Genomic DNA, 12598 nt, shown 5'->3' on the forward strand with positions numbered 1-12598 from the left:
CCCCCCTTACTGGGATGTACTGGAGTGGACAGTCGCTGGAGGAGGGAGAGTCATTTTTGATTGATGATGTGAATACTGGTAGGTTTCCCATCTCCAGTGGATGGCCTTACACTCATATACGTATGTATAGCATTAACTAAACTTATGGGGTTATAAAAAAAAGACATACACTTGGGAGGGAAATATGTTGAAGGGAACAGAACAGGAATTTGGAAGGAAATAGGTGGTATATGTGATCATATTTCATTGTATGCAACGTGAAATCCTCAAGAATAAAAAAAAATTACAGAGAATGAGAGAAAGATAAGAGGGATAAGTTGATGGGTCCAGACACAACAGCTTCCTGCTCTTTAATCACAAGGCCAAAGCAGTGCAGGCCAGCCTGAGTCTCTCCTTGGCTGTATGCACGTAGCAGCAGCTCCTTACCTCTAGTTCCCTGCTAGGCCCAGTATAGGATCTCTCATGTCTGCATAAAAGGCTCTTGCTGCATGCGAGTGGCTCACAGCCCTTTGGAGTCATGCTGACATGGCCTCTATAACCAGACCTGCGAGCTGGGCAACTGGAGAGCTGCAACTGGGGTTTGGGCTTGCAGCAGCTGCCCTGGCTGTCCTGCTCTGGCAAGCGCCACCTTCCTCCATAGTCTGTGCTAGGGAAGTGACTCTGGTCAGTCTTGACAAAAGGCCCTTCCCTCAGCTGCCTACTTTCTTCTCCACAGGGGATCTGTTTTGGCACAGTAGGCTGAGAGTACGGCTGGTCGCAGGTGGCTCACCTGAGTCACACTGTCCAGCCACTCACCCTAGCAGAAAGCCTTTCCCACGCTGCTTCTCTAATCAAGGGCTACACACTAAACTTCCAGGGTCTGTATCTGCCTGCTGAAGTATCTGGGGGAGAAAGGACTACGGACCTTACTTTTCCTGTCATACACACATAGATCCAGGAGCCTTTAAGATAGTGTCGGGGAATAGAGGAGAGCAGGATGAGAGATACCATAATTGAGGGAGTCATTCTAGGATTGAGGGGAGATCTGGCACTAGTGAGATTTCCAGAGATCTACAAGGATGACACCAACTGGCAAACTAAGCAATAGTGGAGAGACTACCTTAATTGCTCCTCCCTGATAATGCTTTTGACAACTATCTTACATACCATCCTAGAACCTCCATCTAGTGACAGATGGAAGCAGAGGCAGACACCCACAGCTAAACACTGAACTGAACTCCTGGAACCCAGTGACAGAGAGGGAGGAGTGATGAGCAAAGGGGTCAAGACTAGCAAAGGGGGAAACCCGGAGAAACAGCTGACCTGAACAAGGGGGAGATCTTGGACCCCAGACTGATGGCTGAGAGGCCAGCATGGGACTGATCCAAACCCCCTGAATGTGGGTATCAGTGAGGAGACCTAGGTTTTGGGTAATAGATCAGTATTTATCCCTGGAACACAAATGGACTTTGGGCTCCCATTCTACAATGAGGGACACTCTCTCAATCTGGACACTTTGGGGAGGGCCTGGATCCTCCTCGGAACGAAATGACAGACTCTAGAGATCCCCCATGGAGGGCCTTATCCTCCCTGGGGAATGGAGTGGGGATTTGGTGGGGGGCTGGGAGGAGTTGGGGGGAGCAGTCGTGAAGGGGAGGGAGAGGGAGCTGGGACTGACATGGGAAGCAAACTTGTTTCTAACTTAAATATATAATAAAAAAAGTGTTAAAAAAAAGATAGTGTCAGGGAAATGTAAATGAATACCGCTGGGCCCAGGTTTTCAAGGGTATATATTTCTTTTGTATCCAGCATGTAACGAAGATGGCCATAACTGCTTATGAGCTTATGAATTTGATATAATTTGACTATAATTTGATATATAATGGACAAACTGAAGTTCAGGTAAGGTAAGGCATTTCCTTAGGTCAGATTCCTAACTGTGAAAGACTGAAGATGCTGCTTTAATCAGCACTGTCTGCCATGGCGCCCTTGGCAATGGCAATGGTCAAAGAGTACAACTTCAGGTTCTTTAAGAACTAGCAGCCTCTGGCAATAGACTGGAAGGAGTAAAAGCTACTTTCCTTCTCAAATGACAGCTCTGATTTCACCCAGACTCCAAGTCTACGACTAAATAAGCAGACTGAACACCAGGCCCCAATATAAGGTCACAGGATGATGACGCAGTTTCTACTTCCGCTGGCTTGTGCAAAGGGAACTGTTGATAAGCAGGACAAGGGCAGGGCTCTGCAGCGAACCATCTCCTGGGCTTTCTAGATGGCTTAGACCATCTTCCTTCTTCCAGCCTAGGCGCCTGATTTCTTAAGTGGGGGCTCCAACCTTTACCCATGGAGATTTGCCCACAGCTGCCAATGGATTTTCAAATCTGTTCAGTGTTTAACTGTGAGTGTTTGCCTCTGCTTCCATCAGTCACTGGATGAAGGCTCCAGGATGGTTATAGACATCAAGTTCACTATCAGGAATGGGCATTCGAGGTGGTCTCTACACTATTGCTTAGCTTGCCAGTTGGTGTCATCCGTTTAGATCACTAGAGGTCACAATGGTGCCTGATCTGTCTTCTAACCTATGATTCCCTGTTCCCCCATCCTATCCCCCCAGTCGACCTTCCTGTTCCTCCACGTTCTACTCTCTCTTCCACTTCTCCCCCTCTCTATTTCCCAAGTCCCCCTCCCCCATCCCTCGCCGTGTTCCCCATCTGTTCAGAGGATCTTGCCTCATTTCTCTTCTCTTGGGTACCATGTATATCTTTTAGGTTCTTTCCTGTTTCCCAGACTCTCTGTCAGTGGAAGTGCAGACTGGCCCACAGTTAAATACTGAACAGAACCCAAGGAACCCAGCGACAGAAAGAGAGGAGCGAAGAGCAAATTGGCAAAGAATGGGCTGGCAAAACCAGCAGAGACAGATGATCTGAACAGGGGAGAGCTCTTGGACCCCAGACCGACAGCTGGGAGGCCAGCATGGGACCGATCCAGATCCCCTGAATGTGAGAGTCAATGAGGAGGCCTGGGCTACCTATGGGGTCCTGAGCAGTGGATCAGTGTTTATCCCTCGAATACTAACAGACATCGTGTGTCCATAACACAAAGAGGGATGCTCTCTCTGCCTGGACTCTTAGGGAAGTGTCTGGACCCTACCCTGAGTGAAATGATAGACTCTAGATATCCCCTATGCGGAAGGAATTGGCAATAGGGTGGGAGGATGGGGGGGATGGTGGGGGGTGCGGGAGGAGGGGAGGAAGAGCAAACTGGGATTGACATGTAAAACAAGCTATTTAAATTTTTTAAAAAATGTTAAAAAAATCTGTCTCCTTCTGCTCCTCACTGAATCCCCCAAATGGGTGACTTGTATTTCCCAGCTGCCCTTGGTCACCAGCTCACACTCTACAACCTGGCTTAGTTGCTCTATGGTGCTAACATTCGGGCCTCCACTAAGCATTTAGTTCACAGGCCCTGTCTCGGTCTGTTCGTCCCAGGCAGCTTTTCTATCTCCAGCCCTTCATTCCCTGTCCCTGGGCAGCTTTCTTGTTTCCAGCCTGCCTTTCTTCCCTCTTTCCTGGCTTCTGTTTTCATTTACAGCCTCCCAAATGTAGGAATGTCTCCATTCTTCCTGCTATGTCTGGGCAGGTAACTTCCATACATCTTCATTTCCAATGGCCTGTGCAGAGGGCAAATCCTCACAGCCACTCACCCCAGTGATGTTGCCCATGATTCAAATCTCCTGCCTAGAATCATTGCCTTGTTCAAGGGACAGACATTCATGAGCAGCTGCTCATCCCTCCCCTCTGTTATTTGCACTGTGAAAAGTCCTGCCATTTTTCTTGACTCAAAAACCCAAGTTACTTCTGCAGCTTCTTTCCCCACAGCCTCCCTACACCTATCCAGGTGGCAACAGAAATCTGGCACGCCTTCCTTTGGGCAATTGTGGGCACTTGGATTTGTGCCTTTCTGTATAAATTCAAGTTGGTCACCCTCCTCCCATCTCTTCAATATTCTTCCTATCCTAAGGACTGCTTTAAATTAATCTCAGAGCAATTCCTTGGACAAATTAGTCCCCTTTTCAAATCCTTGATGGCTTCTCAGAGCCTGAAAGAAGAACCCAAGCTCTTTAATTGGGATTCAGTCTGGCTCAAAGTGAATTTCTTCATGCCTGCCAAACCAACTTGGAGCTTGCTGACCTGGCCTCACAGCCCCCCCCCGCTCATCATACTTAGAGGATGAGGTCTTGGTAGTTTCTAAATGCTTAATTAATTTACTTAAATTTTGAAAATTTTATTTATTTTTATTTTATGTGCATTGATGTTTTGCCTGTATGCACACCTATGTGAGGGTGTCAGATCCCCAGGAACTGGAGTTACAGACAGTAGTGAACTGCCATGTGGGTGCTGGGAATTGAACCCAGGGCCTCTGGAAGAACAATCAGTGCTCTTAACTACTGAGCCATCTCTCCAGCTCCCTCCGTGATTAAAATATATATATGTGTGTGTGTGTATGCCACATGAATGTAGATACCTGTCAAGGGTAGAAGAGGATATTGTATTCACTGACGCTGGGGTTGGGTATGGGGAACTGAACTGGGGTCCTCTGGAGAAGCAGTCAGTTCTCTTAACCACTGAGCCATCTCTCCAGCCCCCTGGTGATTTTTAACAACATTGTTCTGAATAATCCAGCCAGTCAGAATGTTCCTTTCTTGCCTTTCGTTGTTACAAACTGTACTTTCCTAGCGGGGTGCACCACAAACAGCTCCACACCAGATTTTACACACATATGCATATACACATGCCTGCTGGTACATACAAATCCCTCAGTTCTGAAAGTTACTGCAGCACTGTTTTCACAGCTCTCTTGTGAAGAAGCAGCCTCCACAGCTCAGGGCATCAAAACCATCTTCCTATGTGCTCTGGCCCTGTAGCTAACACAGCTTTAAATCTGCTATGCTCTCATGCTAGAGAAGAGCTACCTAACCCCACCATGAACTTCAGGGTTGTCATTGGGTCAGCTTTCCTTCCTCCCTGTACTGTAATCTCCGTGTTAACTCTGCCCACAACCACTTGCCTTAATGCTATGAATTCTCCCCAACACAGGGAGTGAGGTAGGCTTTAATGACCATCTCATCTACTCTGGTAGAATTACAACCGGGGCTCTTCCCCATGAGCTATAGTAGATAGTTAACTAACTATGTCATACTTACAGCATTTGCAGTGTTACAGGGGGCATTCATATATGATTTCACATCAAATGTTGGTAAAAGTCAATGGCTTTTAAGTAAGATATCTGTATGAGGGAGCTAAGGAGATTATTTAGAGTTAAAAAAATAAAACATCACAGAAGAACCCAAGACAAATGAAAAGGTTCAGAGGATTTCCTTGTGGTTATAAACTTCAGAAATGAACTCTGTCAGAGATGCATGTGTTTCTCGGGAACCCGAGTGGAGGCCTTCTCTGAAAGGCTGCTGCCAAACTCTTGAAACGCACTTGGGTCCCTTGACAACTGCGCTGATGGACATGAGAGCTCATGGGCCCGAGTATGGATGGACTTCTAGAAGAATGAGTCTGATGGATTCAGGATCTCTGAAGGCTGGGAACCCTGAGGATCTAGTACAGATTCTAACAGTTGTGAAGAAAGACATCCATGACATGAATGACATAATTCTTAGGATTCTTAGCCCATGGTGACATGCCACACTCAAGTGTGATTGCTGAGGAACTGACAGAATGGGTCAGAGTCTCCCTGCTGTTCCAACCTTCAGAGCTTGGCAGGTGACACAGTGTGGTTAGCAGAAGCATTCTGTCTCTGTGGGTTGGGTTTAATTCTTTCTAGTCAAGCATTACTATAACACGGAGCCATTACCCAGAGAAACAAGCCAGTGTTTCCTTGGAGTCAGCTCACTTCCATTCAAGTGACTACAGACAGTTAGTCACTCGGTCTACACAAAGGATCTGGCTTCCAGAGCTTAAGGCCAGCTATATTTTTCAGACCCTTCCAGCCATTACAAATCGAGCAAGCAGCATCCCAAATTAATTCACTGGGTGACCTGGGTTTGAACTAATTCAATTCCCACAGTGCAAATGGAGGTGACTGGCTACCAGCTGCTGTCCTTGTATCTCTAACACAGTCCCATACACAGGCCCAGGCAGGAAATGGGAATGGAGGCTGGGGTAGACCTCTATTTAGAGGCAAACTCACCTCTCTACCATGTGAGTCTGGTCTAGCGAGAGTCCATCGATGGCTGTGCACTCAGGACACTTGAACTTCTTTCTTGGGGTTACCTGCCAAGGAACATGACACACGCCCGGCTGTCAGTACCCAGGACTATACAGCCACACCGTGAAGCTGCTCTGTGGCTTCTGGGCTGTGAGCAGCGATATGTAACCTGTGCAAGTATACACACATGCACATGCGCACACCTCAGCATCCCTCCATTCAATCTGGGCTGCCTCAGCCAACGGCAGAACTCCCAAGGGCCCAATAAAAGCGGCTTGCAGGGCTTTCGCCTTCTGTAACTGGAAAGAAGTCGTGATGACAAGCTCCTTAATTCCTGTTTAATGACTGTTTTCTCACTGCCAAGGTCCTTGTATAAACACCATTTGTTCTTGCAATCATGAGGGCGATGAAATACAGCCTCCCACAACTTGCAGACTAACCTGGGTCCCAACAGGCAGTCTTTGGCCTCCCCTTCTAAGGCCCAGCGCTGGAGAAGCACCTCTCCTGGAGATGCCAGCTCATCTCCCAATTCCCTTGGTCAGGACACAAACAAACAAACAAACAAAAAACTAGCCACCCTTACTCTGCAACTCCTCTTCCCTGGCTCCTTTTAACCCCCACTCTCCAAATGGGAGACAAGTGGTGATCCTTCTAGCAAACCCAGGGGAAGATGGGAGGATGAGAACATTAACCAGGGCAAGGCCTTGACTCCCAGACTCCACCCACAGTAAACAGTCATAGCTAAACACATGCTGAGAAGCAATCGAAGGTCTGGGGTACCTGGAAAGCAGCCCTCACAATTAATTACACTTTTCCATTTCCCCTTGCCCTCTGAGTCGCCGGGGAGGGGAACATGACGGGAGAGTCAGTGAGATGCCACCCATGCGGTCAGTCTAAACGCCCATGATGTTGACCCTTTCAGGCTGAGAGACCTCTGGCACTACCCAATTTCACATGGAGTTCTAACCCAGGAGGAAAAGATGGTTCTGCTTGTAAGTAGGCTTCCACTACTGATCTGTAACTTGGGCTTTGATTTGAGAAACACAGAGTTTCAAGAACAAACTGATATATTTTCAGGGCCAAAGACTTTGCTTTTTCAGAATTTAGTATGTTATGGCAACTTCAAAAAACCAGTAGTTGGATCTTTAAAACCAAAGACTAGGAAAACTACATTCAACTCTCTGTGCACAGAGACCAGCACCTATTTACTATTCCTGGGTCAGGAACAATGCTGAGCTCCAGAGAGCCAAGCAAGGGGTGACATAGACTCTTACCTTGATGACAGCTTTCCCTGTAACATTGGCCACCAGGAAATTCATGGCAATATCTTCACAGTTCATGTGAGCATCCACCCAATTCTTGATGTCCCCAGGCATTTTGTAGGTATACAGGTAATTAAAGTACTGTCACATGAGACAAAAATGAAGAAATACATAAATAGCAATTCTCCTTGGCTGGCATGTCCAGGGTAACTCAGTGGTACAGGGCGAAGATTAATCAGAAGACTTTATCAGTGGGGAAGGGCAAAAGGAAATTAAGGGCCCAGTGCCTTTAAAGTAGGATGGTCCTGTGCACTGTGGGACACACATACACACACACACACACACACACATACACACACACACACACATCACTGTAAAAAATGGTAGGTATTTGCTTTTATTTTTTTAAGTAAGATTTACATTAATGCAGATTCTTAGATGAGTGACAAGAACAGATGCATGGCACCAGGTGTGGTGAGTTCACATTCCTAAGATTCCCTTTTTAAAGTGTAAACATTCAAATAAACACGAAGTAGAAAGTTTTATTTATGCATATTACATACAACAGGTCAGAGGTGTGTTGTAAAAGAAATATTTCTGTTGTTTTCCTATTAATAAAAAGTGTGAGCCTAACGTGCAAGTGATCATGAGATCGATTGCTCCAGCAAGTCTTTCTGGAGGCCATGCATGATCTAGGAGTGAAGGCACGTGCTTATGGACGCAGAACAAGAGCGAGGCAAACATGAAATTACCATAAGCTCCATGAGTGAGCTAGAAACTAGTGATCAAAACCAAGTAGCCAGGTATAGAGGGAGGTGTGCTCCTCTAGTCCCTGTACTTGGGAGCCAGAAGCAAGCTTGTGAGTTCAAAGCCAGCTTGAGGACCTAGGGAGATTCTGCCTCCAGAAATAAATTTATAAACAGACACGTAGATAAGCATGCACACTATTATGATAAACTTCCAAAGCTAAAAACGGCAGTGTGCTTTGTTTTACTGAGACCAAAACCTATTTAGTGACATAGAATCTCAGAAAAGCGGAAGCGGCAACGGTGAGCTGACAAGCAGCTGCAGAGCAGGCTCAGCAGAGCCCTTTACACATTAGCTCTCCTACTGATGACAACAGAGGAGTTACTCCTTTTAACCAAACCCTGTACTCTCTGGGAGGATTCCAGGGCTGAGATGAATACTTGCACTAATCAAAAAAAAAAAAAAAAAAAAAAAAAAAGTCAAGGGGCTGGAGTTAAGAGCAGGAACTGTTTTTGCAGAGGAACTGGGTTCAGTTCCCAGCGTCTACGCTATGTGGCTCACAACTGCCTATAACTCAGTTCTAGGGGAATCCAATCCCTCTAGGCAAAAATTAAATACCTAATGATAGAGAAATACATATAATTTAAGGAACACCAAGACAGTGGCTTATTACCAATTATGCTCGAAATAACTGTTTATGAAGAAAGATGAATGGCATGACAAAACACTTTAATACCAAAAAAGTGGGCAGATAAGAATGTGCACAACTACGTGTGTGTGTGCACGCGCACATGCGCGCACAGACAAAATAGAAGGCCAGAAAAGCATCTCCAAGCCATGCTGTCTCTATGTGATACAAGGACAAGTGGTTTTCCTCACTTACTATATGAAGTTTTTGGTGCTTTTTGTTTAGAAGGCATATTATACAACATGGCTTTTCTAAGTCTTTTAGGAAAAACACTTTCCTAAACCCAGTGAAAACTCTGAAAACTTAAACAATCGAATCAAGCACACCCCTTACCTTGTGATAGAAAGCTGCACCCGTGAGCACCATGGACACCTCATTGGTCCACTCAGACTCATATTTCCACTTGTTCATCTCATGGTCCCAGAGATGCAGGCGGCCTGGGTAGCCTACTAGCCGGTCAGGAAATTCCCGCCAGACCTAGGGACAGAGCACACCAATAAGCAATCCCCAGCTCAGATGACCACTGAGTCTGAGGTTCCCAGATTGGCCTCAACAGACCACTGGGGTCAGGGTGGGCTTCTGAGGACTCCATCAAACATGGGTTAGTATTCCACCAGTATCCAGCAACAGAAGTGGATTTTTGATTTCTTCTAGAATGCCATGTGCATGCATGCCATTTGAAGTCATGTGGAAGAAGGGCTGACTGAGTGTTGTCTACACCAGCAAGACACAGAGCCAACTGTCCTCCCTCCTTACACACCACACATTTAGAAAATTAAACTTAGCTGTTTGACAAACAAAATGACTCTTACTGTATGAACTCTGAGCGGGGTCTGGGAGGGTGGCAGTTCCCTGTTGTGTTCTGAGAATCAGCACTTTATTGTCCTATGCTCTGGAGTATTCTGAGAACCACTGATTCTAGATTTGGGAAATCCTCAGAGATGGCACTTGGGCTGACAGAACACAGTGCACTAGACACTGGTGAGGTACTTCTGGTACTTTCTCCCGTGTTTCCTGTAATTTACTTTGACATTTAGGAAGGGCTTGAGGAGATGATGCAGTTCTCAAGTGCCTGCCTTGAACACTCTGGGATCTTGAGTTCAGATTCCTAGAACCATAGCAGAGGGGGCAGTGACAGGCAGACCCCTGAAGCTCAGTGGCCGGCTGGCCTAGCTAAATCACTGAGTTTCAGGCTCAGTGAGAAAACTAACCTCAAAAAATTAAAGTGGAAATTGGTCGAGGAAAGACCAGTGCTGATCATGGACACATACACCTGTGTGTGCACATATGTGTACACAAGCACACTAACAAGCACACATGGACCAAGTGAGATGGCCCAGTGGGTAAAGGTGCCTTCTGCCAGGCCTGACGACCTGGCCTCCATCCTGCGGATAAATAAAGGATCCCTCTACCATGCTGAGTAGTGCCATACTGAGCTAGACATGGCCTCTACCTTGTGATCTGAACAGCATTGGTTACCTGCACCAGACCCTCACCAGACAAGGCTTGTTGAAGTTCAATTCCTTCACAGAAAGAGGGACCAGGCAGGTCAATATATCTTCCCAGAGACTCCAGCCACTCCCTATGCCCTGCATGGCCCTCCCAGCTGCATGCAAACCTTCTCAGACTGCATATGGTCTCAGGCGGTGCTGCCGTATCTGGGAAGTGGAAGTTTAGCTGAAGGGCTTCACTTTCTATACTGGGGTGGGACTGTTATGCAAAGCAGTTTTTGGGGGTCATTTGTGCTCCTGTAAGTAAGCCCAATAAAAGTATTAGTTCACCCAGCTGTAACTTGGTAGAAACATTCCTTCAGCTTGTCACTGGTACTCTATCTAGGATGATGCTTGCAGGAAAAGTTAACAATGGCCCAAACAGAACTCAATTCCACATCCCAGAAAGATCCCTCAATCCTCTCTATCTCAGGCAGCCTCCTCATTAGCTCAAGCCTACATGCCCAGGTACCCTTTGTCCTCTTTCCAAAGCTATTACAAAGTCCTGCTGGCTCTATTTTGAGCCACCTCTAACTACTCCCTGGAGCTCCAACCAGATTCCAGGACAGACACCTCTTCATATCCATGCTGCACCTCCTGTCCTTTCAAACCTCCTGTAACTAGTGCAGCATCTCTAGCAGGACCCGTTTAGAATTACAAGCATTCTGCATAATTTAGCCAGTAGGCTCTTTCCTACTGTTTCATGACTATTTTTATGTATTTATCTATAGAAACAATAAGGTAATGTCCCAGAAGGACAAGCAGCTTCCCTACCATTCTATGACACTGAGTCTAAGGGGCACATGTAGATACCATTCTCCAGGGCACAGCCAGGGTATGAGCAGCAACACCCTTCCTTTCATAGAGAACAACACTCTGAAGGCATAGATTAGAAACTTCTCAAGTTCAGGAGTCAAGGTTTGTCACGGCCATGTCCCACTGACACCTGTTGGGAAAGACCCTTTCCTGCCTGTTGATGGCTTTTGGTCCTTGGTTATCATTTCTTTTGTCCTTTATTTTATTATTTTGGTCAACAAACATATCAACTAGCCCTCCATCCTCACAAGATAACTTTCCTCACTCAAGTCTGTCTATCCAAAGTCCCAGTTACACCCAGATTCCAGTCTTCACAGATCAGGGCCTGCTCTGGTGACCTCATTTTAACTTGACTATCTCTGAAAAGCCCACTATCAAATAACATCACAATTTGAGGTACTGAGGGTCAGAACTTGTATATATCCTTTATGAGGGGGACATATTTCAATCCCTAGCATCTCCTGGAAATCTTTAAGAAACATCCCTCCTCTAAAACAAACAAAAATGGCTTCCTATTTCACCAAGAATAACACCCAGAGTTCTCCCCCTTGCTAAGGACACACTTCATGCCATCTTTCACCGTGCTCTCCTTTGTGCTCTGTGATTGTGACTAGACCCCAAGTCCGTTTTATGTGCTGTGCCTTCTGGAACATTTTCCTAGCTTCAAAAGGCTGGCTCCTTATAAAATCAGTGGAGCCTCTGCCTAAGCATCAACACCTTCAACAGACCCTCTTAGCTTGTCGGGCCAGACAAATGCCACCTGCAGCCCCACCCCGGGCATACTTTACAGCCCCCTGCTGCTCTTTATTAAATTTTCACTTGTGCTATCACTTTAGTTATTAGTTACTTCTCTCTAGAAGAGTTTTCAAAGACTCACTGTGCTATCCAAGCCTGAAGAGCAGCAGTGCACATACCAGAGAATTCCACACCAGCTGCTGAGGGCACACAGTGCCTGGGATGGGAGAGGAGGGGGGGCCCTTCCCTTTCTCATTGCCAGAATAGTGCACTCGACTCAAGAAGGCTTGCATAGTACACACTAGCGGTTACTGTCAATGACAAGCATGAGCATCCCCAGAGTGACAGACACAGAAGCATCCTCCCACAGCAAGTCACATATTCAAACTGCTTTTCCAGAGGGGAGGGACAGGGGAGTATCTGCTGAATCATTACACTGTTATTACACTTTCTGTCCAGGCCTCCTCAGTCATCTCCAGATTTTATGGGACACTTAATCTGCATCATGGGTGTGGCCTGGGGTCATAAGAAGAGCTTATCCTGGTGTGACACTGGTGCATCTAACAGGGTTCTCAGACTCACAGCCTTGGCCTCATTAACACCATGTTGTAACCAACAGAACTAATGAGCTACAGAGATCATCCTAATAGCTGCAGACAAATG

General features: G+C 46.4%; 1 protein-coding gene across 1 annotated transcript in view; it reads right to left on the reverse strand.

The window, feature by feature from the left end:
- Ext2 (exostosin glycosyltransferase 2) overlaps window positions 1-12598 on the reverse strand; it is a 130537-nt gene that overhangs the window by 2981 nt on the left and 114958 nt on the right. The window contains exons 11-13 of the mRNA XM_040745901.1: window positions 9228-9371; window positions 7472-7600; window positions 6180-6262 (exon numbers count right to left, since the gene is read on the reverse strand). Coding sequence (XP_040601835.1) covers window positions 6180-6262; window positions 7472-7600; window positions 9228-9371 — 356 coding nt within the window. The remainder of the gene's footprint in view (window positions 1-6179; window positions 6263-7471; window positions 7601-9227; window positions 9372-12598) is intronic.

Source organism: Mesocricetus auratus, unplaced genomic scaffold, assembly GCF_017639785.1.
Source record: "Mesocricetus auratus isolate SY011 unplaced genomic scaffold, BCM_Maur_2.0 Super-Scaffold_100004, whole genome shotgun sequence".
Taxonomy (NCBI): Eukaryota; Metazoa; Chordata; class Mammalia; order Rodentia; family Cricetidae; genus Mesocricetus; species Mesocricetus auratus.